The sequence below is a fragment of the Stenella coeruleoalba genome (assembly GCF_951394435.1).
Source record: "Stenella coeruleoalba genome assembly, chromosome: 12".
NCBI lineage: Eukaryota > Metazoa > Chordata > Mammalia > Artiodactyla > Delphinidae > Stenella > Stenella coeruleoalba.
In genome coordinates, this window is record NC_137158.1 from 52,509,398 (window position 1) to 52,525,926 (window position 16,529).

Here is a 16,529-nt window from a genome sequence, read left to right on the forward strand (position 1 = left end):
ATTTTCTCCACTGCTGATACCCTTCAAGAGTTTCCCATTACAATTTTAATAAATTCAAACACCTGCACATGTCCCTGCATATCCTGACCCCTTGTATGTCTTCTCATACAAATCACACATATACACATACCACACACACATACACATACCATATTCACACATCACACAAAGATGTCCCCACCAATGGCTGGATCCTTCCAATACATCCAATTCCAATTTAAATGTCTCTGAGAGAGCCTGCTGTAACAAGCTTTCTATCTAAATAGCTCGCCGTCCCCACCTATTGTTTCCATTGTCGTTGCCCCAAATTTGTTTCCTCCGTGTCCCTTACCCCGAGTTGTCGACATTATGTCTTCTTAGTCACTGTGTGCCTCCCGTATCAAACTGCAGGTCTCGTTAGAGTAGGGCTTATGTTGGTTTATCGACCTTTAAGTGTACTCACCCCCTAGCACAATATAATAGGCATTTAGTGACTATTTCCCGTAGGAAAGCATGCAAGAATAAATGAATGAGTGAATTAGTCCTTTTCTAGCAGCTTATTTCAGAAAAGCTAGTCTGGTTTTTCAGGATCCTTCTTATCATTTATACTTTTATTTAGCTAATTCTTGGGGGAAAAATCATGCTGCTACAGTTTAGGTAAAGAACAACATAAACTACATTTGTGTGTCTTTTGAGCACTTTAAATTGCCAAATTGTATCATGTTGCTTGATTGAGCCATCTTTTTCAACTTTTAGGGGAACTCAAAGATAGGTTTAGTCATTGTACAATTCAGGTCTTCAAAACCATTTTGTATATGAATTTTATCTTCTAAAACGTTTCTGAAAGTGTCTTTATTATAGATACCTTGGATAGCCTCTTTCTACTTCCATTCTACCCTCCCTCCAGTTGGAAAAATTGCAATGCCAAAAACCTGTCTTCTAGACTCCCAGCATATTTAATTTCATCATTTAGATGCACCTATAGGAGACTGAAAAGCAGGAATGCTTTAGCAAACAAGGCCGCTTTGATGGGAGTAAGTGGCTGAGGCTGGCCTCAACATTTTCAGTATCTAGTCTGTGGGTGCAAAGAGGCAGGTGTGGAGGCAGCTTTAAAGAACAAAGCAGCTTCCTGGCCAATTGATAGTCCTGGGTGCTCAATAATGGTGTAGTCTCCTGACATCAATCCTTCTAGCCCTTTCAACAACTGTGTGTGCATCCAGTTCCCTGTACAGAAGTCTCTCTGCTTATATCATCTAGAGTGGTTTGTATATCTAGCACGGAAGTCTGATACAAACATAGGAACATGTTTTTTAAAAGTTTTTATTTCCTTTCTTGTTTGCTTTTTTTTTTTCATAGCATTTCTTCAGGGTAAAACATACCTCATAACATTGTAAAAATATCTTGGTGATTTTTTTTTTTTCATTTCTCTCAATGTTTTTAAACGACATATTTGGGCTTTTTTTTTTCACCATGGACAATTTCAAATATATACAAACAAGAAATTATTATAATGAATCTCAGTGTACCACTTACCCAATTGCAATTCATGGACTGGCGATTTTATATCCTATAAAACCCCACCCACATTTTCCCTAACAGATCACTACCAAAGTGTGATTTACAAGTTTCATGCAGCAGAGGCTCTTTTATCAAATCTTAGAACTTAAGCCTTAGATTCATTTGCACCTATATAATAATAAAATATAAATATAGTAAAATAAAATAATAATATAACATATAAATACATTATATATTCTATAATCATAAATAATATGAAAGTTATTATAAATGTAATAAAATGCCATGATAAAACCCATATATTAAATAAGCATCTAGGCATATTTTACATCTTGTAAATTTGCTACTATTTGGGACTACAGTAATGATATCAGATGTTCTGCCATATACCTCTGACTACTTTAGGAAGAAACAACATATGTATCACGGCTCTTCAAGATTTCAGGTAATTCTCAATTTTCTCGCGTAACCTCCAGAAATTTTTACTACTTTCATAATAAGTTTCAAACTGGCTATTTCTAAAGCATATTGCTCTCACATGAAAATATAGTTGGAGAATTATTAAACTCTAAAAAGAAACATGAGTTAGAAATCAACACTAATTGAATCTCTCTGTCTCTCTCTCACACACACACATACACACACACACACACACAATTTTGAGTATTTGGAAATTAAGAGCTTGCAAACTAATAATTTATGCATATTTTAATCAGGAATTTGAACTGATTTGTAAGAGCCAATGGTTTTGTGTATTTAAAAGTAAAAATGACATATAAACAAACTGAAAACTGATTCCAAGAAGGACAAGCTTGTTTTTCAACACTTGCTGAGCAGCCCTCCCCTGATGTGCTGTGCAATCACCCAGTTCAGTCTCTGCTTCAATGGCTAAGCACTGGCCTTGCAGGAAGGGATATCGGCATAATCATTCCTCTTGCCAGTGGTGCACAATCTCACTCTGACATGACTGCTGGGCTAATATCACAGGTCTCCCAGTAGCAGAGAAGTATCAGATTTTCCCATCACTCTCTGAACAGAAAAGTGTTGTGCCCTTCCTCTCAAAAACAAAATTCAAATCAAAACCACCACCACACACACACCATTGTGTTTTGCCAAAAGCATTTTTCATGATTTTGCATTTTCACACCTATGATAAATACTTTGACAATTACAATTCAAAACTTTCCTCTGCAAATACTTTAGTAAAACTGATGGCCCAGGAAAAACTTGTTTCTCTTTAGCACTCAATCATATAGCTGTCACAGATACAATGACCCAAGCAACCAGTTTCTCAGCATGATCACGTGGTCAGAATTGTGTTTTCACTTTCTTATGATAAGATACATATTTCACCAGGAGAATAAAGAATGTTTTAAATAAACAAAGTAAATGAATGTTCAATAATAAAATTAATAATAATTCCAATGCAAAGTAATCAGTAATCAAGTCCCAAACTCAAGAGAACACATGGCTGTCTCTTCCTGGATATTTTATGAGCCATGCAATCATGTAACTCTCAGTAGTTTACAATATTTTTACCCCACTAATAGCATGATGTAGGGATTTCCTGTAATTCCTATTTGCTGCTTACTAAGAGTAATCAATGTCTAGTTTGCCATCTTATGACCTTCTTATTCAGCGTCCTTCACCACATTTTTTTTCCAACGTATCCTATTACTTCCTAGGAAGGGAAGTTTTCACTAATGGCATCCAGCCCAGTCTGCTCTCTCCACACCATGTCCTACCTTGAAGCTCTCTTCAACTTCACCTTCATTTAAGCTTACCTATTGACTCAGTTTCTATGACAATGTTTTCAGCTTATTATCACACAGGGAAGATCTAGAAGTCTCATTCACTTTAAGTGTTAACAGCTGAGAGGAATTCATTTGTTACCCCATGCACACAGGCCCTAAGAGATTTGCATTTTAATAGAGGACAATTCTTTCATAACTCAAAGGAATGGAATATCTCTAATGGTGGAATTTCAAGCATCACTGACACTAATGGAGGAAATATTTGGGGTGAAAATACTTATCACCAAACCATAATACTTGAGACAACTACATATCTTTTCATCTAGATTTAAGCTTAACTTGAATAAAAGCAGATATTCATGCTTGAACAAGAGTAAAAGCAGAACTAAATTTAAGGCAAAAATCTAAGCTGTTTCTTAATGGAATGCATTATTATCTTTGCATTCTTTGCTTCTTATCTTTGCAAAGTGAAGTTATACCATGTATAACTCAATTTCATTATGTCTTGAAAAAGATGGCCTTAAAGTTCTCTTCACCTTCACCAAACTTAGACAGGCATCTTCTTGTCCTTTGGCTCCTGATCTCCCTTTTCTTAGAGCATTTACTTTAGAAAACTTGTACTTGTAAATTCTCTCTCTGATCTTTCAAGATATAAATTTTCTTAAAAGCCTCCTGCCAGTTTTACAACCCATGTGTGCCTTTCTCAGAGGCCTGGGAGCCGCCCCTTTGAAATGTAATCATCAAGAAAGAGAGTACTTCTATCTCCCAGTTTCTGTGGGAGGGTAGGAACCTAACTCCCTTGGGTGCCTTGCTCCAAGTTGTAAAACTACACTCTTGACATGAAAATAAGAGAAAGTTTTCTCTTCTTTTGAGTAAGGCCAATCAGCAAACACAGATGGCCTACAATCCTCCCACCCCTTTCCAGATCTTAAAAACTCTTCTGCTTTTTGTTTCAGTGAAATTGAGTTCAGAATGAGTTCTGGTCTCTCTCCCCTATTGCAATAGCCTTGAATAAAGTCTGCCTTGCGTGTTTAACTTTGTCTAGTGCAAGTTTTGCTTTGACAGCCTGGACATGGACAGACTTAAGTACCTATATTCAATTTGTTTACATTGCCCCAAGATTCCTTTATTAACAAACATCCTGAACATAATCTGACTAAGGAAGCAAAGGAAGTACAATACCTTTTTTCTTTACATCCATGGCAGTTTCCTTCTCAGTTTTCATTTTGACATCTTCTTTTTCTGGTAGTAAAATGAGAAAATTATAAACATCTGTTCAATTATCATATATTTCAGGGCACATTTTACTGCCATTAACATCCAATTCACCTTGTATAGAGTGATTCTACATTAGAGTCATAGTCATGTCAAATATGAGTGAACTAGCACCTTTGTAGCAGAACATTGGTTTTGGTGTGCTATCCCTTCAGGGAAGGAGCAAATTTTTGCTAAGGTAAAAAAAAAAAAAAAAAAAAAAAAAAAATTCATGACAGTATGAACATTAGATGGCATTGTTAATTATGATACAATTCAATAGTTTTTCTAAAGGACATTAAAAGGAATATATTGAATGTTCCCTGGGCTATCAGGCCACTGCAAGCATGTCAGAAGCTGAGAAATCTCTTGGGCTCATTTGGGACTTCAGATGTGCTATTTGAAAATAACCATTCAAAAAAGAACAAAACATAGCAAACCAACTAACTACTTTCTTTCCCATACATTCAATAATTTATTTTATTTATTTATTTATTTTTTGTGGTACGTGGGGCTCTCACTGTTGTGGCCTCTCCTGTTGCGGAGCACAGGCTACGGACACGCAGGCTCAGCGGCCATGGTTCACGGGCCCAGCCGCTCCGCGGCATGTGGGATCTTCCCGGACCGGGGCACGAATCCGTGTCCCCTGCATCAGCAGGCGGACTCTCAACCACTGTGCCACCAGGGAAGCCCAATAATTTGCTCTTTTGATAGACAATTTTATTAAACTAAATTAATTGGATAGTAAACTTCATATTCATATATGTAATCAAGTAAAGTAATGAAGTAGAATTGAGCACCACTCCTAAGAAAGAAAAAAAATAATCAGTAACAAATTTTTAAAGTGTTTAGGCTTGAATCTTCTTTTAAAAATTTATCAATCTCTACTTTTTTGGAATACTAACAAACAAATTAAATATATAAATATAATATATTTATAAATATATAAATATAAATTTGTTAGTAACAATGACAATAAAATTGTTAAGGGGATTTCTTTCCTAGAAAACAGTAGCTTTACCAGTAATATTACAAATGGATACTAATTAATTTATGTGTTAGCTTTTAAATTCCTTACCTTTCTTTTTTGTTTCAGAAGTCACTTTATTCTCAGCTTTCTTCTTTTCTTCTTCTTTTTCTAGAGAAGAAATTTAAAATATTTCCTTTAGGAAAATTTAGTACAAAAGGAAAATGAAGTTTTGAATGAAGGACTACCATTAAAGTCAATTCTGCCTCCAGATAGTTTTGTGACTTTGAGCAAGTGATTTAATCTCACTAAGCCTTATTTTCTTCATTTGTAAAGTAACAGTACTTCCTTCAAAGTTAGATATGTTTTCAAAGCATTCTGCACAGTGCCTGGCTCACAGTAAGTGCATAAAATTGTGGGCTGCTAATACTGTTTACAAAAAATGAACAAGATAGTTTGAGCTTTCTGAACCAAACGTTTGTCTAAAGTAAGATATTAATGTTGAAAATTAAAATATAATTTCTGAGAAACAATGCTGCAGGTAAGCTAAAAGAATTATTTTTTGTTTCCTTTTCATATGTTCAGTTTCATTAGAAATAATACATTAGGCCATTAACAATATCTATTTTGATTTAACTGTTTTTCAGATCTGCCTCTTGTCGACAGACATTTGGATTCTGGTGACATTTATCTGGCACCATATTGGGGACATAACTTCCACTGCCCTTTCTGAGTGGCCATATCAACCAGCGTGCTCAGACTATATTTGCACCCAGAGGTTGCTGTTAAGTCTGGATGACACATAGAACAGTTTGACAGTTTGTGGTACCTCTAGACTTCTTTATGGAAGATTTCTGTTTCAGAGATCTAAGAAAACCTTGGTCTGAGGGGCAGAGGGAACTTCAAATGCTGCCCAGCAATAGCCATGTAACAACTAGACATCCCCGGACATTTTTCTGGTAAGTGTTCTCATTTTAAATAACAAAGTCACGTAGAAGTACACAGTTGTTGAAATGGAATATTCAGTACTGTTAGGTTTGAGGCAGCTACAAGCACAGTTAATGTTGGAAACTGACTGATATTTATCTTCAGTTAGTAATGCGATTTACCTTATATATGAAATACTTTTCTCTTTGCCATTTGTCTCTCCCACTCAAGTATAAAATGCCAGGCATTCAAAGATGTTCATTACCCAGAACTATTATGAGATTGTTACTATGCTGAAGAAATTCAATGTGTACTTCTAGTATCAATGCTTAAGTTGCCTACTAACGATGGCATCTTATTAAATATAGGAATTAATTCATTCCCTTAGGTATAGAGATTTTTTACCTATGAGATCAAAGCCAACACTTTCTTGCAGTGTCAGAAGTATAATTTACAAAGAACCTCTTTTCATGACTCCTAGAGATAAGTTAGTGTTGTAGGGAGAAATATATTCACACTCTGTCCTTTACCTTTCACACTCTGTGTACCTTTACAGCTCATCCAGTCAGAAATAGAAAGTCAAGAAGTCAGATTTTGATAGTTCTAGAGTTAGAAATAAACAAATGGAATTCTACTTTGCCTTTTCCTAAAGGTTTATACATATTAAATATGGAAAATGTCTTTAAAATTCTGAATAAAGATACTTTTGATTTAAGTATCATTACTTTCAGCTTCTGTGGGAGAAATTTTATGTAGCAAGGACTTTTCCATCTTATCTAAATAAATGCATATGCCAGACAGTTGAATTGGCATTTGCTAAACATCACCATCTGATGTCATGTGCTAGGAAAGGAGTTAATTAAAATACAGATTAATTGTAAATATTTCTTAGCCTATATTAAAAATCAATGCCATAGCCACGATAAGATCACAACTTAGTATCCAACTTAGTATCCGAGTCTCTAAGTTTCATAATGTAGATGAATAAATATTTCATTTAAAAATTCGTGCCAATTAGTTAATCTTATATTAAACTTCAGAAGGAAAGTAGGTATTTGAGGCCAGAAGATGGAAGACATTCTTTTCATTTTTTTAAAAGAGAATTGTCTTGTGTAATAAATTCTACCCTTTATATTAATATAGCTGGGACTTTATTGTGGTGATACAGTATTCTTGCCTTAGTTCAGACTGATTAATGCTTCCATTATACACTCTGCCTGTGATTATGGCCATACACTGAAGGAGTCATGAATAAGAACAGAAATCCACAAAAAGCAGGTATAAATAATGTACTTTAATAACATTTTTATGAATTAGACTTTTAAGCCGTCATTATGGGACTTACTTTATTCGTGGTTAATTCATTTTAAAACATCAACTTCTGAAGATTCATGCATTTCTTCAAGCACGACTGTCTATTCTTTAGGTGATTTGGCAGCAGTGAAATTAAGCTTTTCATTTATATAAGGCACAACAATTTAATTATATCCTACTTGGATATAAAAGTAACCCATGTTCCTTATATGAAAACTCTCCTTCCCTTGACTTTTTTCTCCTTCAACAGTCAACAATACTCCTCCCTTTCCACTTGACTGTGCACCCACATATCCAATTTCCTCCTCATCCTCTCCTCCAATTTGTTTGCTGTTTTGTTAGTAACAGCTAGAGAAGAGTTAGGACATTTTATATCATTGATTTTCAGAGGGTTCACAATTAAGTGTGTCTATAGAGTGTGAACTTATCAGCATACTGCCTTTCTCTGAGAAAAGTGTCATAAGCCCGGAAATGACGGCTCTATCTGGCAGGGATCACAGGAAGGGCTGGCTGAGAGAGAAATCCTCTCCACAATGAGCAGCTCTGAGCCACAAATATGTTATTAGCTTCTGCATAAATTAACATCAGATGAAAGAAAAATTAAATGACTTACTTTTTACTTTCTAAGCCCTTACAATGGGCTTTTCTCTTGCTTTTAAATGTTTTTATGCCATCTCAAAGCCAGAGAATCCACAATAGTTAATTATAATTGTTAAGCTTTTGAAGATGCCTGTTCCTAGCAAACCGAGCAAACAAATGCAAATGCTTCATTTTCATCTTATGTTTGTTCCTTCCCTTTTTGCCTTTCTACTGTACAGATTATCCAAAATTTACATGCTTTTCTTCTAACTCACTCTGGCCAGGGTTGATGTATTCTTGGTCCCAGTCAGGTTCCCTTCATAACAACTCATTCTAGCACACCTCCTCACTGTCACCTTGTTTGTAAAGAGTGGCAGAAGCTGGCCTGGAACCCCAGTCACAGTATGATCATGGAAAATTTCACATAAACAGATAAGTTCAACTACACCAATGATTATCAGAGTTCTCCATTGTTATCTACAGAGGGGAATGGAGCAAGAGAGAAAGCACTGGTGCTAGCATGGGTGACCTTGGTCTGAATTCTGTCTCTAACCCCTTCTGGTTGTGACATTGGCAATGTGCTGTGACACACTGAATTTCATTTACCTCTTTTAAAAAATGCAATAGTAAAATCTACCTTGCCGGATTATTGTGAAGAAACTGAGCAAAAGTGCCCGGACCAAAGTGGATGTTCAAAAAAAAAAATGATAGCAATAACTAGCTATTACTATATTTTAGAAACAATCAAAATCTGCCTACATGTATTCTTCAGTAATTTTTCTAAGTGTGACATTTATTAATCTGAGTAAATGCACATTAATTCTTATTTTTCTGTGTTGAGGGAGGCTGTATCAGGAATATTTTATATTGTGAAACTTTAAGAAAAAAATACTCAAGTAGGAATTAACATGTTTATGAAGGGGCACTGTGCTGGAATGAAGTGGATTCCGGTTTCAGTTTTGCTATAATTAGTAGTTTTTGCCTAATGCAACTGTAAGGGAATCTTCTGTCTTCAACCACAAAAGTCAGGGGAATGAGTAGAATGTAGTTAAGTCCCTCTTCACCTGCCTATGCCTTTATTCCCCAAATGAAGTATTTTTTTTCTGAGAACAGTTTTTTTTCTGAGATTTATTGCCTAATTTTTCTGAGAACAGTTAACGTAACAGTTAACGTAAGTGAAGTATTTATTTCCTAATTTTTCTGAGAACAGTTTTCTGAGAACAGTTAACAGTTAAAGAACAGCTTTAAATGTGTAAATAGCTGTTGTACACTCTCTGGCTTTGCTATGGCTTAAAGAATTTTAAAGCTAGAGAAAAGTCCATTTTTAAGCCTTAAAAATGAATATGTTTATATGCATGCATGGATATATGAATACATATATATGTGTATATAATGTCAAGTGATAATAAGGGTCAGAAAAAAATAAAGCTTGGTTTAGTGGATTAGAGCATGCGGGAGCAGATCAGAAGTGGCTTTTTCTTTTAAGGTGGAACGGGGGTAAGCCTTTCTGAATGAGTACCATTTGAAAAGCTTCTTGAAAAAAAGTAGAAGAGTTTTGGCTATTGAGGAAAAGACTTCTCCTGCAGAGGAAAAATATCTGCCAGGACCTTGAAAGAGAAGCGTTCGAGCTATATTCAAAGAAGAGCATGGAGACCAGAGTGGCTGGAGCGGAGGATGCAGGAGGAGAGTGAGAAGAGGGGTGGCCAGTGATGTAGCAGGGGCCAATCACACAAGCTCTTGTTCATGATATGAATTTTCCATTTTGTTGTGAGTAAGGTAGGAGGCTGCTGAGAGGTTTCAAGCAGAGTAACTATACTGTGATAAATTACGTTTTAAGAGGAACTTTGGCTGTTGCTGACTGGTTGGAGCCAAGTACCCCACTGGATTTTTTGACCACACTGCGATGAAGAAGACTAAGAAAGTAAAAGGATTCAGTACCAATATCCTTCTTCATGTTTTCCTCTTTTTTCCCAAAAATTTCCTCTAAATTTTATTTGGGACTCTTGAAAGAATGTAACATTATAGAAACATGGTGGGAGTACCTCAGTTTACATTGTGCTTACGTTGCTACAACAGCAAAGCTCTTCAAGGACTTCACTTGAGTTATCTGGCATAACTAAACTGGTTTTTCAGAACCTGAATCCAGTCTTTGCCTTGACTTTTCCTTTAGGGAATGCTGAATTATTCTTAGAAGTCAGCTCTTCTCATTATCAGCTACTAACAACAAAAAATTCACAACCAGAACTTGTAGAGCATCTTCCACTGACTTCCCAGAGACTTTTACATAAACAATTTATTCACTTAATCAACACATGTTTATTTAACCTTATGTCAAACCCTTTGCCAGGGTCTAGAGTTTTAAACTATTCCTTCCAGGAATTTTAGGTATGAGACTAAGAAGGGATAAAGTTTACAATTACAATATGGACTTAGGGACATTAAAGTCGGAGTCTAAGGGAGACAGCAGAGGCCCAAACCCAAGAGCAAAAAGTGTGAGAGCTGCTCCAGGGAAAAATGGTATGTGAATTCTGAACTGAGTATGGCAAGTGTTACTATCAATGCTGGCTGGAGGGACTGAGGTGCCTGCTGAGTGCCCAGTCCTGTCCTGCAGATAAAGGCTGACAACTCTTAGTGATACAATACCATTCATGAAGTAAACGTCCCAAAGAACTCCAGAGCTAATCAGTGTAAATCCAAACGTTTTCAAGATACCAGACTACATACAGTTCTTTAAGTTTCAAAAAAGATTGTGGAGAAGTGATCTCAATAGTTATTTTATGTGATCAGAGCAAGGTAGAAAAAAAATGTATTAGTTTTGGTTTAATCACACTGATTTTAAGGTGATAGGAAATTATACTGTAATAGAATGTTATTAACAGAATACAGCACATGACCTTACAAGCATTAGTATATACTTAGTTCTGAGATAAAAGTCAACACATCCTTCAACCCATGAGAAAATGGGCTCAGGAAAGATGAGTAACTTGCTCAACTTCACAAATCACATAAGTGACAGACAAGGATTTAAAACTAAGGATCACTGCAAACTCTGATCTTTCCTCTACAACATGGAATAAGAAGTTTGAGGTAGACTTATTCTAACAAAAAATTGCAAACGAACTGAGGCACAGACAGAAAAGTGCCATTTTCTACCCTCTCTTTGTGACACTTATCTTTCAGCTCTCTCAAGCCAAAGTTCTCTGATATAACGACAATTTTTTTCTGTTTCTGAATTTAGTATGCAAAAGGGAATGCAAAGAGAAAGATTATTTGATACACTTCAAATTGCAAAAAAAGTTTCTTATGTTAATTAAACTTCATATTTAAAGTGGATAAGGTAGATTTCTCCCAAACCTTTCAAAAATGATAAAAGCTTTTTAGATAAGTGACTGCATTACTTTTGAATGGATTAAGTTTATATAAATGAAGGTGGCCACAGCTCTTCTTTTTCTTTCTGGTATTTATTTTTCCTCTCAGTGCTTTTACATTTCAGAAAGCAAATGCTCAATTAAAGTTTATTGACCTTTACGCTCAAGTGAGAAGCTCTCCATCCACACAACTCATCTCTGCATAGCTCCAAAGAGAGCATTTTGTATTTTGTTTTTCTTGGATTTTTTCTTTTTTGGGTGCTGCAGCCATTTGGAGATTTTCTGAAAACTCTTCTAACCCTAGTAAAATTTACTTTTTATGCAGAACCATTGCTTGCTCAAGATCTTTTATTGTAAACTTTTCTAATGCGTCTTTCTACAAGGGTAAGGAAAATATAAATATAAGATTCATTTCTAATAGCTGTTCATTTTCAAAGTCATATTATTTACATATAATTACTTTTTTCATATTTTTATCTATATGCTTTTTCTACATTTCTCTGTAGTTGGAAATGAATTGCAAAAGTACTTTGTTGCATTTAAAATGTCAAGAATGAATAGAAACATCAGAAAATTGAGCTTTTCCTTTTTGTGACTAAATTATTGATATTTAGGGAAAAAGTTGGTTATCATTCAAAATCAAAATATACATTACTCTAAACTATCATTTCAAAGATATGGCTATTTTTATAACAGGTCTTTGAGAATTTAGGGTTTGAGTTACTAAACAAATTAGAAAGACTCAATTACCCAAAGTTACTGGTATATTGGGCACATTTATAAGTCTGATTCTTAATTGAAGGCTTTTATCTTAAAAATATGCCCAATAGATATCAATATTCATAAAGGAAATAAATGCCCATTCAAAGAGTACAACTTTTCTAGTTGTAATTGTTTTAATATATTGAATTCAGGTTTATTTCAAATGATGGACTACATAAATTCCCTCATCTTTCATAAATTATACCAAACCATTAACACAATTTTTGTCTTCTTCCTAGTATAAGGTCTATTCTACTAGATTAAAAATTTTTACACAAAATTCTCACATAATTGAAACAAATATCTGTCACTGTTTATTATGTGAACAATTGCCAAGACCCCTTACTCCATTTGGATAAAACAGATCTGGCTTTAAAGATGTAGCCACTTTTCTCATCGGTTCTAGAGAGGATGAATAATTTCATTGGGAATTCTAATAAACTTATATAATAGAAACATTTAGGTCAAGCTGACACAAATAGCAAATAAATGTTTTATAAAGAAAAACTGGTACTTGTAAACTAGAGCTTTGGAGGGACCTGGTTCTTTCTTATAAAATACTTCAGGAGAAAAGTTTGCTGGCACAAGAGGGTTCCAACTAGAATTTCATAATAAGAAAGCTATTAAAAATCACATTCACTCTTATTCACAAAACTTCTCATCCCTTTCTCTTTTGTCAAAATGTAGGGGGAAAAAACCCTAATTTTTAATACCAGCATGAAAGTTATGAAAGATCTCTTAAGAAGGAAGCTGGCCCTGATCAACAAAAAGCTCCTTACCCTTCCCTGATTCTTGGTTGTCATCCCTTGATCTCCAGAATAAAAATTTATTGCTACTAGACAGTCAAATCAGACAGACATCCCTCGCCATACTGTCAGATGTATAGGGGAAGAAAAACAAAACTTCTTTCTCTTATTATGGGAAAAAGCTAATGATTTCCCCCAAAACTATTTTTAATCAATAATGGAAAATCGAGACTATTATAACAAGAGAGAAAAGTTCTAAGTTTGGAGATGCAAGTTTCTAATGAAATATATTTAATGTCTACTAAAATGTATTTATAGTTCATAATCTGTGGAATATATTTCTTTACATTTTCCTTTTTCTTGACACTTTTCCACCTTTTTGTCTTTGTGTTTCTTTTTTCCCCCTAATTTCTCAACAGCCAGTTGTTAAGACTTATCTACTTTTCCATGATTCTAAGCTGAATGACCCTTGTTCTAACATATTTATTACCCCCAACAGAGCTGAGTTACCTCATGCCTAGCTCTGCACATTGCTGCAATCAAAAGAAATGAGAGTCTAAAATTCCAGGGAGGTTTGAAGATAAGTTTAAATCTTTTTTGAAGTCTCTCAAATAGCTAATGTTGTATGACCCAAAGCAAAATGTTCTAAAGGTTCTCTCCTTACTGGAGCTTCCCAATCCATCACAGCATTTCCTCCCAAAAGCTTCTCTCTCCCAAGGGCACGCTAAAAACTTACTTCAGCCCATGCTGACTCTCCGATTCCCTTCTCTTGACCTTTTTTCTCACTGTCTAAATCTTATATTTTCTTCTGGGTAATAACCCTTCCTATTCAAACATGAATTAATTAATTATTTGAGCCCCTTCCAATTTTTTGGCTCACCCAGCATATCCTGAGTCCTGAGCAGAACATAAACACTCAGGAGCTGACCAGGCATACCTAGAATATTCCTTAGGCAATAAAGTGGAGGAGAAAAGCTGTGAATATTTATGTTAATATTTGTGTCCTCATCACACATGTAAGAAATAATTAAAAAAACACTTTTACAAATCACTGAAAGGTGAAAGTTAAATACAGTTTGTAGTTTAGTTACTAGTGTACCAAAGTTAATCTCTTAGTCTTGGTAGGTGAATCATGGTTTTATAAAATCCTAACATTAGAGGAAGCTTGCTGAAGAGTGTATTAGAACTCTATATATTATCTTTACAACTCTTCTGTAAATCTAAAATTATTTGAAAATAAAAAGTTTAAAAACAACAAAATATTGGAAATATTTCAAGACTCTAAAATAGAGGATTCATTTTTCCCCTAGAAGTAGTGATTAGCCCCAAAGGAAATGAAATAAATATGTAGAGGGGAAAAATGAGTGAAATAAAAGCCTCGAGCATGATAAAATTTTGGAGGTGGAACAAACTTTTGAGATCATTTATTTCAAAAAATATAACTTCACAGTTGAAGAAGCAGAGTCTCAGAGAGGTTAAAAAACTAATATGAACAATTGAATCTTTAGTTCAGAACTCCTGATTGCTATACCCTCATTTATATGTGGCAGAGAGAAAACTTAGAGGCAGAAGTAGGTCACCATGATCTTCTAATTGACAAGCCGAAAGGTTTCTGGCCAGTTTTGTCTTATTCTTCTCCCTGGGGCTCTTGGCCCTGTTGTTCCCTTTCCTCCCTCATCTTTTCATCCTTGGTTTTCTAGTCTGTCTTCTGATGGTGTTTGTGACGGTTAATTTGACTAGGCCATAGTAACAGTCACTTGGTCAAAGACCAGTCTAGATGTTGCTATAAGGTAGTTTTTAGATGTGATTAACATTTAAATCAGTAGACTCTGACTAAAGTAGATTACCAATCAGTTGAAGGCATTAAGAAAAAAGACTGAGGTCCTCTAAGGAACAAGGAATTCTGCCTCTAGCCTGCCTTTGGACTTGAGAATACAGTATCAACTCTTCCCTGAGTCTCCAGCCTCTGGCACGCCCTATAGATTTCAGACTTGCCAGCCCTCAAAATCACATGATCATGTGAACCAATTCCTTAAAATAACTCTCTCTCTCTCTCTGCCCCCTCCTCCCCTCCCCGCTGTGTGTGTGTGTGTGTGTGCATGCGCGTGTATGTGTGTGTGTACATACATCATATTGGCTCTGTTCCTCTGGAGAACTCTGACTAAAACAATGTTGTTCCCCACATTTTCCTTCTTGGAGGCACTAAACCTCACTCACACTTATGACTGACCTGCCATTCAGTTATATCCAAAACTAAGATTTGTATGATACAGGGTATTTTTAAGATCAATTGTTCCTTGGGAGCTCAATAAGTATTACTGGGAAAAGAAATGTTTCTGTGACCACTGAGTTTAAAAAGAATTAAACAGTTTTCTGACAAGAATTTCACGGCTCTTTTAACATACTTGTGTACATTGTGACTGTCCAAAAAGAAAATATGATGTGGACCCAAAGTATTATGTTATAAATTTTTTCACTAACAATATCATAGAACTAGAATTCCCCATAACATACTTCAGGAAATGCTATGCTTGGAATAAGCTTATGACTTCAGCCTCTGCATCTCTCTCATTTGTGAACTCCAGACTTCTATCTTCAGTTGTCTGCTGGAGATGACCACTTGTGTGAATCCCACTCAACATGCTGCCTGACATGTGGCAGGGTCTTCATTTTCTCTCCAGGTCCAATATCCACCCTGACCTTTATGGATTGTGTTAACCAAGGATTAACACAACCTCTGGATTCAGGTTAGTTTGGCCAATGGGAGCAACATCAAGAGATAATAGAGCAGGAAAAAAAGAGAGAGTTGGGCATGTATTCTCCAATTACCCACCCTGGCTCACTGAGAATATTATATATATCATTTTACAGATTGTTCATGATGTGTTCTTCTACTAAAGGACATAGTTTTGATTGGGCATCTCTCTCCTAGAGTTACAAGGTTTGGGGGTTTATAAACCACTCTATTCCCCTGCCTCCTCAGGCCTAGGGCTGGTAAAGGCTTCCTGCATTGGCTAGCCTTGGGGTGCTTCACCATAACTCTGCTCAAACCATTATAAATACTACATTCATTAAATACTCTTAATCACCCATTTTGAATGGTCCAGGGACCCTGATGCACCTAGCAAGTCTGAACTCATTATCATCTCCCCAAACCTGTTCTTATTCTTAAGTGCCATTCATTTATCCAGGTCAGATAAGACTTTAGCAATTATGCTCAGCCCTAACTTTTATTGCTGGTCTACGATAATGGAATAGACTGATCCTGGGAGTGACACACCTGGATTCCAATTTCAGTTATACCACTGTTAGGACTGTGTTATCTTGGGCAATTTACTTGATTCCTCTGATCTTCTCTGTA

The 16,529-nt window shown here is 35.5% G+C and overlaps 1 protein-coding gene across 1 annotated transcript in view; it reads right to left on the reverse strand.

Annotated features, from left to right (window-relative positions):
* Positions 1–16,529, reverse strand: part of TRDN (triadin) — a 372,178-nt gene that overhangs the window by 185,489 nt on the left and 170,160 nt on the right. Inside the window, exons 11-12 of the mRNA XM_079939170.1 lie at positions 5,584–5,643; positions 4,434–4,493 (exon numbers count right to left, since the gene is read on the reverse strand). Coding sequence (XP_079795296.1) covers positions 4,434–4,493; positions 5,584–5,643 — 120 coding nt within the window. The remainder of the gene's footprint in view (positions 1–4,433; positions 4,494–5,583; positions 5,644–16,529) is intronic.